The 17,978-nt window shown below is 38.9% G+C and overlaps 2 protein-coding genes across 2 annotated transcripts; one reads left to right on the top strand and one right to left on the bottom strand.

Moving 5' to 3' along the window:
* The first annotated feature begins 515 nt into the window (after positions 1 to 515).
* LOC134675126 (uncharacterized) lies at positions 516 to 6,927 on the top strand. The gene is made up of 2 exons (XM_063533285.1): positions 516 to 1,808; positions 5,533 to 6,927. The coding sequence occupies exons 1-2, from the start codon at positions 618 to 620 to the stop codon at positions 6,751 to 6,753; spliced, it is 2,412 nt and encodes an 803-aa protein (XP_063389355.1). The 5' UTR covers positions 516 to 617; the 3' UTR covers positions 6,754 to 6,927.
* Positions 6,928 to 11,886: 4,959 nt separating this feature from the next.
* On the bottom strand, positions 11,887 to 16,909 carry LOC134675197 (retinol dehydrogenase 14). Its single transcript, XM_063533406.1, has 4 exons — positions 16,799 to 16,909; positions 15,018 to 15,132; positions 14,296 to 14,474; positions 11,887 to 13,430 (listed from the first exon to the last, which is right to left on the bottom strand). Exons 1-4 carry the CDS (start codon positions 16,869 to 16,871, stop codon positions 12,685 to 12,687), a joined length of 1,113 nt encoding a protein of 370 aa, XP_063389476.1. The 5' UTR covers positions 16,872 to 16,909; the 3' UTR covers positions 11,887 to 12,684.
* Positions 16,910 to 17,978: the final 1,069 nt, after the last annotated feature.

Here is a 17,978-nt window from a genome sequence, read left to right as displayed (position 1 = left end):
TAAAAAAAAAAAAATATTATTATAAATAGGCAAAAATGAAATGTTTTATTATTCCGAAAGCATAATCATAATCATAATCATTTATTCGATGCAATCCATAAGTTCTTTATTTCATTTCAAATATTAAATTAATAAGCAAATATAAGCGAGTATTTAATGACAGAAATATATAAATAATCTATAGTATAGTATTGACAAAACGAAACCAACTTGGAATAAAAAATAAAAACCAACATGTTAAGTTTTAGAAGACCGTATCATATTTCGTCTTAACACATTTTGCTAAACATACCTTTCCCAATAATGCTATTAAATAAAGAAAAGTTACTCGATCTGTTCCAAATACTTTAACTTATCATTTTCGTTCTGTGACCAATATAAAAAGCAGAATACCATTATTTGGTATCAAATACATCTGCTCAAACGCACCCTTGTAACGGAAATTTTGACGTTTATTCAAAATCATATTGCATCTTGCTTGCTCCTTGCTCGCTTGAGTCGATTCACTCTCATTTCGATTAAAAAACGTAAATAACAATTTATAATTTTCGAAGTGCAGGGTATATATTACACTAGTTAACATGGATTAGATGTGATAGTGATCAGAAAGTGTCAACATGGCTGTATCCGCGCAGCGGGACCTTGTGAGCTCTATGAAAACAGAAACATTTCTGAATGTTTCCATTATCAGCAAGTTGTATCCTCTGCCGTCTGATTTGAAGCAATTATTCAATAAAGATGCTTTGGAGAAGCTCACACAGAATGTGTTTAATCCTCTTTCGTATTATTTAGTTTCTATTGTGGACCCAGGAAAAGCGTCAGCATTATCATGGCCTTTGTATGATACCAAGACTGAAAGAGCTTATAGAAATGAGCTTTCAAGCTTTATAGCAGATTACAGTAGCAAAGGCTTGCTTTCTCCAGTAATGTCATCGTATTTAGTAAATCCAGCGTGTTATAAAGTGACTCTGTTTATGTTTCAACTATCCCAATTGGCTGTACAGTGCACACTTAAGTCCATGATGAAAACAAACCAACAAAAAAAGCTATACGCTGAAATTACGGAAAAATACAAATCACAAAATCAGGAAGGTTTTGCGCAAGCTATTGAGAAAGAAAATGAAGTTGTGCTGCTGAAGTTATCAAATTATTTAGAGAAGAGGAAGAATTATGAGAGAATAGCGGAGTTATTTCGAAACGGGATCAGTTCAATGGAGGATAAATTGACTAAATTAAAACCTAAGGAGAAAGTTGCAAGTTTAGTGGACAGCTTTGTAAAAGATAACTCATTAGATGAGGAAACTAAAGCAAGTATATTAGAGATTAAGAATTTCCACAAATCTGCCCAATACTTCACCAAATGGCTTGAAGATATAGACTCTGCACTGGATAGATTGGAAACAGAATGGAACACAAAAATGACACCGATCGTAAACTCAGCGTCCAAAACAATGGCATTAAGTAAAGAGTTAATAGAAAGACAAACTGGAGAGGCGGATAAAAATTCTTTCATACTTGAATATAATCCGAATGCTGACGAAATCAGTACAAAAGTATTACAAGAGAAAGTGAACAGCCAGCAGAAATATATACTCAAAAATATAGTGAAAAATGACCGGCTAAGTTTCCCAAATTTAATCCGAGGGTACATAGTGGCAGTGAGTTACATTTTAAAGAACAGACAGGTTGGGGATGAGATAGTTCGGTTTAATAAGTACTTGGAGCGGAGTAATATGAGTTATTTGGAGATGGTCGAGGCGATGCGAGCTTTGACGGAAAGGTTGAGAAATGCCGAGGCTCGGTTGGAGGTAAGAATATTTTACGTAGCTTGTAACATGACTGTCTTAAAATTCTGTCAGGAAATAATTTCACCCAAAATTGCCTAAAATGTGTCTTATTTTAATGCCATATTGGACATCAAAAATTACTAGAGTCAAACTAAACTAAATCTGCATGGCATTTGTGACAATTTATAATGGCGCACTCAAATTTCTGTTCAAATTGGTACAAAGTTAGCTCAGATGGACTATTAGTCAATAATTATGTGTGTGTTCTATTATTTTTATTTATTTATAGCCTTATATTCTCCCTCAATTGCTCAAAGGTTAACTGGAAGAGATCCCTTAAACGGATAAGTTCGCCTTTGTACTAATGACGAATGTTATTTTTCCTGTTTTGTTTTGTTTTTTGTACAATAAAGTGTTTTACTACTTACTTACTATATCAAAAATATTTTTTTTTACTATATCTACAGTTCTCCTTAATCTACGATACGATAACCAATTAGGATTGTTCATTTTTTTTAGACCCCCATTTTTATTTTATTTTCGGAAAATATAGGTTAATTTAAGATACTAATTTGAATGATTTAGTAATTCGTGGCTCGGTTGAATATTTATAATTTATTGAAAATATGAGATACGACTTCTCGTAAATTACATGTCGTCGGCTGTTTGATAAAGCACAAGCAACAACAAGAATTAAAAAAATAGTTGTCATTGTCAATTAATTGTAATGTCACCTGTCGACAATGTCAGTGTCACGTGTTTCTATAAATAATAATATCGTCTGGAATGGCAAACTCGTTTATTTTGAATCATTAATTTCAAAATACCTACGCTATAAATTTGAGAAAGCTGATTCCAGAAATCTGCCTAAGTTATATCATATAACTTAGTTTTATTGGAGTATGTATCCATATAGCATCCAACTCCAACCATAACTTGGCTGAAATCAAGGGAGCAAAAATACAAATGTAAGTTACCTACATCATATATATTTTAACTGATTAGATTTGTAAGAAGATTGGATTCATAAAATCGTTACAAGCGTCCATTGCTAAAGGTAGCTTAGCACCCAGTGGGTGCTTTCTACCGGCTTGTCACCATTGTTTGGATATTGTACTACATACTTATATTACTATATTAGGAACATGCCAATTTTGCTAATTATATCCTATTATTTCAGGTCATCGTGATTCATATTTAGATACAGCTGTGAGATATGTAACTGCACTTGGGCCCAGAACAAAGTTGAGCATTTTGTATTGAAACGAACGTCATATTAATTATTAATCGTCGTAATACTTTACGACCGTAAATAATGCCTGGGAACAGAGTAAATAACAAACCATACACTTCTCTTCTGGATGGTCAACAAGAAGCCATCATTGTCAGATGCTCGTGCAGAACATGATAAACATACATTTAATGTAAAGTTACTATTTTTTTTGGAAACATATAACATATTTCCCAAATTAATAAAAAAGTAGGTAAACAAAAACATGTTTTATTATTCACAACTCTTTATTAAGTCTTGTCCACCATGATATCAGCAGCTTGAACTGCAACATGTACCTGGAAATTAGAAATTATATCTTTTTAAAGCAGTTTCAGGCTGAATTTTGAGTATGGCTATGTATTCTTGTATATTCCTTCTTTCTAGTAGGCACCATCTCTCATCCATTTAACGGTTTGCCTTTAGATACTCGCTACATTACCACAGAAAATAAATAGATACCACGACCCTACCAATAAAGTGAGCTTTTAAATACTTAATTGTAGTAAATTAATTTTATACTTACATCGACGTGATTCTCACAGCAATACTGTGTGTAACACGTGAAGTAGGTAGGTATTCCAAGTTTAATTCACGGCACCATCTTTCACGTCGTAGGTCTTCGTGGATTCGAACTATTATTTTTGTGAATCATTCCCACACGTAGGAACAAGGTTTTTGATATATTATCAAGCAATGAAATCTACTGTTTAGGTATTAATTATAAATCAAATTGTAACAAACAAGCGCAGCGGTTTAACTGAAAATTTTTGTTATGACAATCGATGACAATGATAACTTTGACAATACGTGAGTGACGGATTTATTTACTATGGTTCGATAACTTTTATTATGCAATGACTTTACATTCAGCCCAGGAGAAAGTCAAACTAAGGTCATAAGGATATTTGTTGAAATATCTTCAATCCCCAGTTATTATATCGCAGCAAATGTCGGAAACTGTTTAAAAACCTTATATCTCGAAATGGTTTTCGAAATAGAACATTTGAAAAAAAATGAACAATCCTAATTCTGTGTGCCTTCGGGCAAGATTGGGGATCTTCTCCATTCTTTCTTATTTTGAACTAATCTGGTCCATGTTTTATTATTATAAAATACCAATTAATTTTGTTGCCATTCCAAATCATACCTACCTTGTATACCTATACAATCAGCAGCAGAAGTTCATTCATTTCATCATTCTCTTGCCCTTGTCCCATTCACTTGGGGTCGGCGCAGCATGTCTTTCTCTTCCACACCTCTCTGTCGCCCGTCATTTCATCATTCACTTGCATTCGTTTCATATCATCTCTCACACAGTCCATCCACCTTTTCCTCGGTTTTCCTTTCCTCGTACTTCCCTCCACATTCATTCGTAATACCTTTCTCGTCACATGACTTTCATCCCTCCGCATCACATGCCCGTACCACGCTAGGCGATTTGCCCTTACTTTTTCTGTTATGGGTGCAACTTTCAGGCTTCCTCTTATATACTCATTCCTTATCCTATCCATTCTCGTCACGCCACACATCCATCTCAACATTCTCATCTCCGCTACATGCAATCTCTTTTCATCCGTCACCTTTAGGGCCCAACACTCTGATCCATACATGACGACAGGTCTTATGACTGATTTATAAATTTTACCCTTCAACCGAAGAGGCATTCGGGCGTCGCAAATGGTTCCCGTGACCTGTCGCCATTTCATCCATCCTGTGCTAATCCGGTTTTTCACGTCACGGTCAATATCGCCATCGCACTGTACGAGCGAACCGAGGTACTTAAAGTCGGAGCAGACCGATAGTGTAACGCCGTCGAGTTCTATGGCAGCAAAACTGGAGAGACCGCCAAAATCGCAGAACATGTGTTCCGTTTTAGATCTGCTGATTTTTAGGCCAACATTCTCCAATTTTTGCCGCCATTTCTCAAGTCTGCTCTGCACCTCAAGTTCGTTTTCACCAACAAGCACAATGTCATCGGCAAACAGCATACACCAGGGTGCCTCCTCCTGTATGTCTGACGACAGAGCGTCCATAACAAGCAGGAAGAGGTAAGGGCTTAAAGCCGATCCCTGGTGCAAGCCTACCGTGACACTGAACTTGTCGGTGGTGCCAGCAGCTGACCGGACGCGTGTACAGCATCGGTTGTACATTGACCGAATTAGCTCTACATACTTCCCAGGCACGCATTTCTCTTTCAGAGCCCACCGCAGAAGTTGCTAAGCGAGCTAAATTCTATTAACAAATAAAGTCGCGTCAAGGTAATTTTGAACACCTGTGCCCTGTTTATCAAAAGCTTGTAACCTGTAATACAAGTGGAAGTCCCTTTTGACAGCTTTTGTTAGAAAGGGACTTCCACTTGTATTACAAGTTACAAGCCTTTGATAAACAGGGCACTGGCCCGCTTAGCAACTTCTGCTTCTGACTGTACCTCAATAAAACAAATTTTACCAACAATATTTCCCTTTTTTACAGCCATCACCACTATCTTTCAACCAGTCAATATCAATAAAAGACATCAACGAAATACCACCACTACCTGATCTCTCAGATCTTTCAATGAAAAGGGACAACAACGCATACCTCGACATGTTCACTCCCCTCGGAGCAACCAAACATCACTTCAACTTAAGAAGAACTAACACGGCATCCTTTGTCAAACCGCAGAACAGATCCTTAATGTACCAAGCACCGAGAGACGATTTCCTGAAGAACTTCATATCAGGTCCTTACGAGCGTCAGAATTCTACTACGAGTGTGCATAATTTGTCAATCATCTCACAAGTACAAGCGAGAAGCAATGAGACTATCGCCGAATGTTCCGCAGGCTTTACGAAACAACAAATACAAAGATTACTGTCAACTCACAAGAAATCTAGCAGCACAAAAAAACACAAATTCAAACTAGATCGACCGAGCATGATCATCAAGAAAGGTGGCTTATTCAATGCTTCAAATACTTCAAAGGCTGGTTTTAATATCTCAAACACTTCGAGCGAAAATGGACTGTTCCGGTGCCATTCCTCGCCAAATCTGTTTGAGAATAAAGATAATAAATACGCTAAGAGGAGTAGAAAACTATCAATCATGCAGGAAGGCAGTCCTTCTCTTTTAGAAGTCTCTGGTATCATGGCATTGGAAGAAAAAAACACGACAAAGAAATTACAAATTATAGAGTCTCCGAATGTTCCTATACCAACTTTAATCATAACGCCAGCAAAAGCTAAAATCATAGACAATTTGAATGATAATATAAACAACATTGATAATAGCATAGAGTCTGGTATAGCGTCGATATGCTCAAAGAAATCCATAGATAATAACAATGATACTCCAAAAAGCAAGATTCCAGTGCCTATAAAACAACCAAGCTCTATAGAGAAGATTATTAATAGATTTAAAAAGGTGCGCGCAAATGTTATCGCACAAGAAGCTAAAGATGATGAAATAAAAACTATATTTGAAGAAAAAGAAAATTTTCACGCAGTAAACGTAGACGTGTTCGCAGCAAATAAGGTCTTATTACCAGACCTATTAAGTCCAAGTTGCAGTGTGCTATTGGTGAAAGGGAGTGACTTTTTGGAGGAGATTTGCGATGACATAGATAAGACTGAGGGCAGGAGGCCTAGAGAGAGTTTAGGGACGGCTTTAGGTGTCGATAACACGTTTTTAGACCAATTCGATCTAATAGACTGAGCTTATTTTGTTTTACACATTCAGTCAGCAGCAGAAATTGCTAAGCGGGTGAGGTGATTCAAAGAATTGAATAAAAATACCCTCAAATATACTTCAAAATAAAAGTCATTTATTTACATACAAGATATACTACTATATGATACTATTAGACGAAATTCGGCCGGTTTCCATCCTTACTTGGTAGATATTCCGCCAATTCACACTAAGCGCTTTGCTTCTACTTTCCTTATGCGCACTGCCAAGGAATGGAATTCCTTGCCGGCGTCTATATTTCCGTGCTCTTATAACCCGGCAACCTTCAAATCAAGAGTGAACAGGCACCTTCTGGGCGAGCTCGCTCCATCGTAGGCCACGTCTACGCCTCGGCTAGTCTGTGGCCATGAGTAAACCCATGCATAATAAAAAAAAAAAAAAAAATTAATAACTAGCTTAACTCTAAAATATGCCCCTAAAGCAGCGGTCAATCAGCGGCGCATGCGGCCCGCGAACCTCTCACTTGCGGCCCGCGAGTCTCCCTGGCTATTTTGTATGTAATATTGACAAATGATAATGTCTGATAAAGTCACAAATATTAACAAAGTGCGGCCCGCGTCCACTTCGTTAACTGCTATGTGGGTCTTGGTTGCTAAAAGGTTGCCGACAGCTGTCCTAAAGCATTGTACCAAGGATGCTGGCGGCATTTCCTCGCTGTTCCGTAATGTTGATACGTTGTGCGAGGTAGCCGCCTTCAAAATTATTATTTATTATAGGCGTTCAAAATTACCTTGACACACTCTTATTCTCTTAACAACTAAGTCGCGTCAAGCTTATTTGTAACACCTCGCCCGCTTAGCAACTTCTGCTGCTGATTGTAGCATGATTTTGTTAGATTCCAATAACTTCATTGTGTATCTGTATACATTTTTGCTGAAAAACATATACAACATTTAAGGGCCACATCTGGCGTCTTTTGAGCGTCGGCGTCAGTCGGCGTCGGTCCAGCGCTATGGAAAATGACGTCGCTGCGCAGTTGCGTCGACGTTGCGTCGACGTCGGCCATAGAATTGTAGACGCCGACGCTCGAAAGACGCCAGATGTGGGGGGGCCTAAGATTCATTAAGGTGAAATAAATGTTAAAATGCATATTAGAATAACAGTAGCATAGACTTCAAATTTTTTTTGCTGTTATTGGAATGTAACAAAATCACCTTGTATATAATAGTATAGGAACTGCTGTTGCTTTGTATGTTATTTGTTAATGAATTTCACAATTAATGTTCTACTTTAATTATGTAGCTAAGATAGGTTGATGATGATGATGATACACATGCCTTTAAGAAAATTTTATCATGAATTTTCCCAATTGATTTGAAATGTCAGCTTTTCTCTTTCTATAAATAAACACTTTGTAGCAATGATAAGGGGCTGTCCACAAATCACGTCGCACGAATTTTACGATTTTCAAATAGCCTGTTTCGCCTTTTTCATATTCTGCTTTCCTCATATTATATGGCACAATTCTCCCTAAAAATTTGACGTAAGTTGTAGATGACCCTTAATTCTACTGTCGATGTCAAATTTATTGTTAAAAGGAAACTATATACAGATGTAGTGTATAATTGTTTTCCATCGTATTTTCTCGGAAACGTTCGTATTTGTCATGCTCCTTCAATCAACCTCAGTACTTTTTGTATAGTCAGCCAAGAAAGTGGTCTGCCACTTTTCGACTCTGTCATCTGATTGATAGAGTCGAAAAGTGGTAGACCACTTTCTTGGCTGACCGTACCTACCGAGACTGTCTGAAATAGCAAGATAAGTTCGTACGTTTCCGTGAAAATACGATGAAAAATAAGTTTTTGGCAAACATTTCATTTTTGGTACAAGCTTTTATCGCTGACTGTACTTTTCTTACGACAGACAACAAATACTCATTGAGACAATTCTAAAAACTCCTAACACAATTAGGTTACGTTGTTTCATCACAGAGTTCCTATGGCCACCTCCTGTCTCCATCATCAGGTCAGCTCGATGGTACCATTGATATTGCATTGTCATCCTATTTATACATGCATGCAAAATTTCAGCTCAATCGGAAACCGGGAAGTGGATCAAATTTAACTTGCAAGATTTGATTACACACAGACAGACAACGGTCAGGTGAAACTAAATAAAAGCTTGTAATATTACGCACTGTATCTGTAATTAATTGAAAGCATATAATTCTAGGTATGTGGCCTTATACATATAGCCTTATTAATGCCTTATTAGCTTGATTAAGGCTGTTTATAGACTTATATAACACTTAGGGCCACTCGCACCATCCCACTATCCCGGGGTTAACCGGTTAAACCTGGAGTTGCCACGGTGTCCAGTACAATTTTACACTGGGTTAACGGTTTAACCGGTTAACCCCGGGTTAGTGGGATGGTGCAAGTGGCACTTATAGTTCTTATTATACATTTAGGTTCACTCTCCCATAACTTATTGGATAAAATACAGTATAGCATACTAATATGAAAATACATAATCATAGTGTAAGCAGTTGTTTAATTATGATAGCTATAGTTTGATTAATGAATCGTTGATCGATGTATGATAGACGTGGTTATCGATGTCATAACCAGTAATCACAGACAAAACAGCCTCCAGACTGAGCATAGTCGCGCTACCCCCTCTGCCACGCATACGGTAATTTTACTCCATGTTCGAGTCGAAAGTGTCTTTGTGTGACGTCCGTTTCTTTGAACGGACCAATCACGGCACGGGACTACGCTCACCTCGTCCCGCGCACCCCCGCGTTTTTGGCATCATCGGTTGCATGAAAAAATTGCTCTAAACTCTGTCTAGAGGATTCCTAGTCTATGCCAGTAATATATGATCACGCGCCATTTTGCGGAATTTACCTGGAACTATTTTTTTCATACTAAAGTGAACTGTCAGACTGTCACCCTATACATGAGAAAAATAGCGCCCTCTTGACAATGATCATATATATATTACTGGCCAGGTTTTACTTGACTGATTAGTCAAATCGGTTCCTCTTTTGTAAGTGGCAAAATGATTAGCCGTTATAGTATTTATATGGAAACAGAAATGAAGAAAGTGACGTTACGGTCACCTACCTACTCTTTATAGTCGGCCCCAATTTCACATCGGTGACAGGTGCGAGAATTGTAAAACATCACTGTTGCTGACGTCACAGGCATCCATGGGCTACGATTACCACTTACCATCGGGCGGGCCGTATTACTGTTTGCCACCATCATTATTATTTAAAAAACTTTATTATACTGAAAAAAAACATGTATTTCTCTTGCGAAGTTTTTGACAATCAAGATTTAGAAGAATTGTAGGTAATTCTTGACAGGTAATGAGTTATACGTCGGAATTTTGTGACAATTGTAGTGTTTCTTGTGACAATAAACTTGGCAAGAGAAATATATGTTTTTTTCCGATACAATAAGGTTTTTTTTAATATTACAATGATGGTGACAAACGGGAATACGGCCCGATGGTAAGCGGTAACCGTAGCCCATGGATGCCTGTGACGTCAGTAACAGTGATATTTTACAATTGTCGCACCTGTCACTGTGGTGAAATTGGGGCCTGGGGGCCGATCGGTCGAAAATGGCCATGGCTTACTAATTTTTAAAATAAGAGCGATACAAAATGGGAATCGAGTGGTCAATACCACTCAATGTTTTCAATTCTATTAGTAGAATTTAAATGTCTAGTATTGGAGATATTATTGACCGAAATACACGAAATCGAGCGGTCGAAAATCAAAAATCGGCCCCCTGTCCGATTTAAGAAATGAATGAAGAGCCAAAACATATTTTTCGGTGTGTGGAATATGTTGGTGCTTATAATCTAAAAAGGAATCTGGACCTATATACAGGGTGATCAATCTAAATGGGTCAGTATGGAGAAGTCAGAAACTATAAGAGATAGCGAAATCTGTTCTTAGGAACCATGGCTCCGATTTTAGATTTAATAATAATGGCATACAATTTTTTTTTAAATCTATCATACATAACCGGGATTCGAACATGGTCAATATTCTTCCGAAACGGCGGCGGACACGGGCAAAGACAAATTTCCAAGTAGGTTAAGCGAGCCTGAAGGGCGAGCTTCAGGCCGGGAGGCCGAAGGCCGACCCCGGTGGAGGGCCGAAGGCCCGAAGCCTCCACCCCGACGCCCAAAAAGCGACTCCCAATAGGAAAAGTGTTGGGTCGTGTTTAAGCTCCAACTTCCCCCTCTCGTGTGACGCTTCGGGCCTTCGGCCCTACGCAGAGCTCGGCCTTCGGCCTTCGCAAGCCTCGACGCTTCGCCGTGGGGCATTCGGCCTGCCGGCTTCGGTTATCAATACAGTTGACTTGGTAGAACGCTTGGAAGCACCGAATTCACGCAGTTCGGCCTTCGGCCTCGCGTTTTGGGAGTAGGGGTGGAGGCTCAGGGCATTCGGCCTTCCACCGGGGTCGGCCTTCGGCCTCCCGGCATGAAGTTCGCCCTTCGGGCTCGCTTAACCTACTTGAAAATTTTACTTTGCCCGTGTCCGCCGCCATTTTGAATTTTTCCAAAAATATTTTTTTGACATTGTAATCTTGGGCCCCCAGGCTCGCCGCATGCCGAATCTCAGTGCGCTCGGAACAAAATTAAAAAATTAAAAAAAAAAGTCGGCCATTTTGATTTTTTTTTATGTACTTTGTTTTGTCTCGGGGCCCTCTATGATATTTGGTCGAGCACCCCCCACCTATCACGCATCGTTTAAAAGTTTCCATACAAACAAACAACAAGAATATTGACCATGTTCGAATCCCGGTTATGTATGATAGATTTAAAAAAAAATTGTATGCCATTATTATTAAATCTAAAATCGGAGCCATGGTTCCTAAGAACAGATTTTGCTATCTCTCATAGTTTCTGACTTCTCCATACTGACCCATTTGGATTGATCAGTGATCACCCTGTATAGGCAATAATAATTAAATGGCAACTCAAGTTTTAGATTAGAAACTATTAACCGGGAAATCGAATTTCGCAAATTGCGGGCATTTTTCTTTGTCACTCTAATTACGCCTTCACCTTGGAGTAAAAGAGAAAGATCGCGGTAGCCCCTCTGTTAATTTTGACTGGGTGATAAGCAAACACTACTTTTATAAAAACGTTTAATGCAAAAATAAAACACCTTAATGTAAATGTAATATTCCAAAAATAAGTTAATATCTTATCATTACAAGCTTAGCATAATTGTACCTAATTTTACATGAAAATAGTGCTTATCAAATATTGAAAACTTAATGCTTAGAATATGAAACATATAATGGAATTTCTGTAGGTATATTATACTTTTTAAGTCAACAGGCTAATTTTACTCGTCGAAGAGTTATTATATAAATGTGACGTTCCACGGAAAAAGGTACCTTATGGCGGCTGACGCTTACGTCACACAGCGCCGCAATAATATTGGAGCGACGTTAATAATAGCGTAAGCGCCAACCGCCATAAGGTACCTTTACCCGTGGGACGAGTCAAATATTATATTACCTACACGTAAATCTATTTGAGCCTTCCACTCCTAGTTTGAACATCAAATAAAAGTAATACAAAAGATTAAATTCGAGCTTAAGCATCGCATATCGCATTTTAAAAGGTTTAATAACGACAGTAATGCGAGAAAACTGGCACTTTTGTTTATCTTTTGAAGGTAGACAGGGGTCTCAGGGTCGCCATGATACGACAAGCGAATTACGTTGGAGACCTACCTGATCAAATTACCTACATAATAAAACACAAATCAAAAGGCTTTGTCTGATGAATCACTTAATAAAAAAAAAACAAAAGTGCTTTGCTGTTGCTCATTCCAAGGAGATAAATCGATGTCAAAATCCCCAACGCTAGTTTCAAATGTAAAATATGTCTGCTGTTTCATTTTCATGCCATTTCAATATCTTATTGCGGTACTCCTGCTTCAATCCTCGGATCATTCTCCTCAAGTTTCACCATCTTCTCCGACACTTCCCAAAGCTTTCTCGCCCTTTGCGGATCAGAAACGGATTCCGACAACGCGCTCTCTGCACAATCAGAATAATACTTTCCAGTAACCTTCTCAAGCTGTTCATCTACAGCTAGCATAACTGATGTCTGACAACCCTGGAATGGAGTCTTGAAGAAGCATTTGTTGATAGCCCAAAGACCCCAGCTTAAAGGCGCGGGGACAGACCTCCAAATTCCGCTGTCAATCATGCCTGGATGAAGACAGTTGGCTGTAACTCCGGTACCTTCTAAACGCCTTGCCAGCTCTTTGGTGAAGAGGATATTTGCTTCCTTTGACGCGTAGTACAAATAGCCTGGTAAAGTTGATGTTGGGTTAGGGTTTTCAAGATTAAACGTAGCTAGGCGATAAAGGGAGGAAGCTACGACGATAATTCGTGATGGCGCGCTTTTCTTCAATAAATCAATGAGAAGATGTGTTAGCAAGAAAGGACCGTAATGATTCGTAGCCATTGTTAGTTCAATGTCATCCTGAGACTTGTTTCTCTTGAAGGTTTCAGCGTAGCCGGCATTGTGGATGAGCACGTCCAGTTTTTGAACGTTTTTGTTGATGTCTTCGGCGAAGGCGCGGATGGAAGAGAAGGAACTGAGGTCCAGCTTCTTCACCTCGACTTTGGTGTTCTTTGTGGCGTCGAGGATTTTCTCTGGAGAAAGAAAAGGGAAATGTTGAACATGGCTGCAGTAATATTTTCAAGAACGGTACATTAAGTTTGGCCACTTTATGTACCTAGTTGAAAAATCTGACTGTACATAGGTAGATACACTTAGTAACCCCCACAGGTAATATCAACCTACTTAGAAGTCAAATTCTTAATACCTATAGCATATCATCTTAAAACGCAGACCTAGAAATCCCAGACAAAAGAGTATGTCAGGGCAAAAATGCAGGTATCGGGTACAGTCGTCCACCAACCTAACTTTAATAATATGTGACAATTCGTAACCCTTTCCACGGATGGTCATTTGGTCAGTTCCGAGTCAAGAGTGTAACAATAAAAAAGAAGCACGTACCTAGTACTGGAGCTCACGTTTAACTTTCTCCACCGCCCCCACATTCCAGCAAGCCATGATGATCCTTAGCCGTTTCCCAGCTAATTCTGCTGGTTCGACCGGCCACGATGACTGTATATTGCCGTCCATCCTGGCCTTGCCGCAGGTGAATTGTAGTGTATCTCACCTTTAATCTTCTCCGCTGCCTCAACATTCCTACAAGCCATGATGACCGTAGCGCCCCGCTTGGTCAACTCTGGCCGTCTCCCGACCTATACCGCTCGTGCAACCCGTCACGATGACTGTCTTGCCGTCCATCCTGGCCTTACCGCAGAATAGTGTATCTCACCTTTAATCTTCTCCGCCGCCTCAACATTCCTACAAGCCATGATGACCGTAGCGCCCCGCTTGGCCAACTCTTTGGCCGTCTCCCGACCTATACCGCTCGTGCAGCCCGGCACGATCATTGTCTTGCCGTCCATCCTGGCTTTACCGCAGGTGAATTGTAGTGTATCTCACCTTTAATCTTCTCCGCCGCCTCAACATTCCTACAAGCCATGATGACCGTAGCGCCCCGCTTGGCCAACTCCTTGGCTGTCTCCCGGCCTATACCGCTGGTACAGCCGGTCACGATCACTGTCTTGCCGTCCATCCTGGCTTTACCACGGTAGCGGCCGCAGGTGTATTGCGCGTATAACCTGAAAAAAAGAGGCTAAAATATTTTACTGGTATTTAGAATTGGAGTATCCGGTTCGAAGGACCAGGTGTGTGTATACGCTCTAAAAGATGATTTAGCGTAATCATTCTGATATTGCGCCACCTGTCGCCACCACGAGCGAGTTTCGATATATAGTCTTGTATTGACTATTAGATGTCACTAGTAATAGTGTTGTGGCTTTGGTATGATAGAGGTACCTGATGCCGTGGCCCGGTTGCCAAAATGGGGAAACAAACCATACTAAATTGTTGCCATGTTTGCTTAAACATCATGTTTTAGTTCCATTTTATTTAATTTCTTAAATAAAAGTAAAATTCTTATTTTACGTCAAAATGTGACAGTTACGTAAAAAGTGGCGCCCTCATTAATTTCTACTATTTTATGTCGCACTGTAGGTAGAAATAGGTAATTATATCCAGATATATACTCAGTAATTATCACTTTTTGGTAAAAACTGCGACAGCGCGATTTATCAATCAACCCTCCATACCGGCAGCGCCATCTACTGTCATTAATAAGTTACCTGATTCCGAGGAGGACGGTGAAGACGCCGAGCACAGCGAGGATGAACAGTACGATCAGGAGCGGGAACACCCAGAAGAGATAGCTGGACCTCCAGGCTTCTGCCACGATCATGTCTGGAACAGGTGAGTTTATTGTTAGTAATTACTCGTATATTTAGTATACAGTGTGGAAAGATAAGTCGGGCCCTGGAGGGAAACTACCTTAAATCCTTAAGCTGGCTCATTTTACTTAAAGCAGGCGTGGCTCACTCCGCGATTTCGTCGCTTTGCTACAGGTAGCTAAAACTAACTAAGCTAATAATGAGTAATAACCTACAAATAAATGCCGGGATAACGCGAGGAAGAAGAAGAATGAGTTAATAACCGTGAAAGTTTAAATCAGTGTCATAATGAAGTAGTTAGGTAATTGAATGATTACGTACGTATATTAACAGTAACATTGATACACACAATGAGCATAATATATCTACTATAATTTGTTATAAAATCACACATAACTTTCACTCAATAGATATTATACCCAAGAAATAAAACAGATAATTAATCCATTGGCAAAACACAGACACTACACTAAATCGTCGAATGGAATAATAATTAGTTAATTACAAAATACGTTTCAACAGGTGACATTGTATTCTGAATTGAATATAAATTAGCTCTAAATGTCGTGTAAGTGACCTAGCTAATTGTACGAATTCAAACGCACTGTCATATCAAATGGGTAAATGGTTAAAGACCTTGAAATTAAGTACTTATATAATACCCTACCCTAAGATTATTTTAGTCTACGACACGACTATAACGCAAATTATTGTATGAGCCTAAATGTGACGACCGGTCTGGCCTAGTGGGTAATGACCCTGCCTATGAAGCCGATGGTCCGGGTTCGAATCCTGGTAAGGGCATTTATTTGTATGATGATACAGATATTTGTTCCTGAGTCATGGCTGTATTCTATGTATTTAAGTATTTATACATTATATATATCGTTGTCTGGGTACCCACAACACAAGCCTTCTTGAGCTTACCGTGGGGCTTAGTCAATTTGTGTAAAAATGTCGTCTAATATTTATTTATTTAAATAGGTATCATATGGGAACCCGCTTGAAATGGCAGATCAATCAACGGCAGAAGTTTTGTACAAGTGTTAAACAAAACTAAGTAAGTACAGTGTAAGTACATACATACTATCGTGGGTATTCAGAAGAGAGTGCATAGCTATCTAGCTCAGTATTTCCCAGACTATGGGTCGCGACTCACCGGTGGGTCGCGAGCGAATATTAAGTGGGCCCTGAACCACTAGGGAATTTGAGCGATCCCAATATATTTTATGCCCCCTTTTTAAGATGACCAAGAGGTGGGTCCCGAATTTGACAGTTTTTTTTAAGTGGGTCGAAGCCTAGTCTAGGAACCACTGATCAAGCGAGATGCTAATAATAGGCCGCGACAACGCACGGTACTTGGAGTTGCAGTCGTCCATAGGCTACAGTAACCACTCATCAACGGACGGGCTGGATTTGTTTACCACCGACGTGATATTCAAAATATTACCTTTAAGCCGACCACTGACTAGTCCGCCGGACGATATCGGCCGGTCAGTAATTGTTCGAAACTGTAAAATTTTTGTTCTGACAGGCCGATATCGTCAGGCGGCCTGTTAGATAGTCAGTGGTCGGCTTTACATTTATTACAAGCACCCCCATAAAGGTATCAATTCAACAGACGCATCAACTAAGCTTTGTTTACTAATTGTGTACTTAAGTGTTCATAGAATTCTTACTCAGAAAAACATATATGGAGAATTGTTTAAATCCAAATAAATATAAAAAAGGTTCCGCACAACCTCCACACATTGTCAGCACTTTCACTTATTTAAATGACTATTTAAAACGGGATAAACGTGATAATGAGTAGTAATACATCACGGAACTCGCTTCTTCAAGGGTAACCTAAAATACTGGTTTTGACGGATATATATCGCCCACACTGTTAATTGACAGTTCGTAAACCTTATTACAAAAGGCATAAGGTCCACCATAGGTACAGTAAAGGGCCAAAAAGAATGCACATCGGCAATCATCGCATTTCCGAATACAAACGAATGCTCATTTCCATGTACATCAATTATTAGGTTAGTCGTTTATCAGAATTTGAATTTAGAACTAAGTACTTTATTGTTGTTTTGTTTTGATTTCACGTGAAATATATAGAGCTGTAAAACACGATGTAACTATTATTGCTATATTCTTGTCAGGGAAAAATAATCTTCATAAATATATATTTTATATAAGATCGACAAAAAGTGTAATATTGTAATGACAAATCTCTGTTGAACCTAAATAATTACTTACATTAACATCCTCATGTTTTTTAAATTGGTTGGCTTCAGATAAAAAATATTTATAAACATTGTGGATAATTTCGCGTGACTGGTAGAGTAACGGCTTACCTTTTTTCCCTATAGATGCCATAGTACAAATTTAATTTTATAGGGGTTTTAGCAGCTCTATATATATATTGACTTAGATAGGCGACTGCACTCTCTCGCATTTGAACCATGACTGACAAAACAAACGTCATGGTGTGTGCGACACAGATATCGCTATACGAAGTCGAAATTAGCCGATTGCCTCTTTCTAAAGCTCGATGTGCATTCTTTTTGGCCCTTTACTGTACCTTGCTTTTCCTATTGGTACGGTGTCGTCATTATGAGTATTATGACTTAAGTTGTTTGATGACGTTGATGATCGTGTAAACGACATTTTAAGTAACTTTACCGATGGTTGAAGGGTATACCTATACACTTTTCTGTGACATTGTACGTAATTGAGGTTTAGGGAAAAGGACCCACAAAAAATCTGTCAATTAAATTTGAATTATGCTGTCAAAAAGAAAAGTCAAAAATTTGTTAGGTATACCTAAATGCCAAAATTTTGAGGATGTAGGTATGTTCAATACTC

This window comes from Cydia fagiglandana, chromosome 21 (assembly GCF_963556715.1).
Source record: "Cydia fagiglandana chromosome 21, ilCydFagi1.1, whole genome shotgun sequence".
NCBI lineage: Eukaryota > Metazoa > Arthropoda > Insecta > Lepidoptera > Tortricidae > Cydia > Cydia fagiglandana.
Note: the sequence above shows the minus strand (reverse complement) of the source record. Positions and strands in the feature narration are given on the sequence as shown.

Excerpts from the sequence above, each read along its gene's own strand:
- LOC134675126 (XM_063533285.1), top strand. The coding sequence starts at position 618 with ATGGCTGTATCCGCGCAGCGGGACCTTGTGAGCTCTATGAAAACAGAA. Across the intron at positions 1,809-5,532 it reads ATGCCGAGGCTCGGTTGGAG|CCATCACCACTATCTTTCAA; the intron begins GTAAGAATATTT and ends CCTTTTTTACAG.
- LOC134675197 (XM_063533406.1), bottom strand. The coding sequence starts at position 16,871 with ATGTGTGGAGGTTGTGCGGAACCTTTTTTATATTTATTTGGATTTAAA. Across the intron at positions 14,475-15,017 it reads ACCGTCCTCCTCGGAATCAG|GTTATACGCGCAATACACCT; the intron begins GTAACTTATTAA and ends TCTTTTTTTCAG. Across the intron at positions 13,431-14,295 it reads GGCGGCGGAGAAGATTAAAG|AGAAAATCCTCGACGCCACA; the intron begins GTGAGATACACT and ends TTCTTTCTCCAG.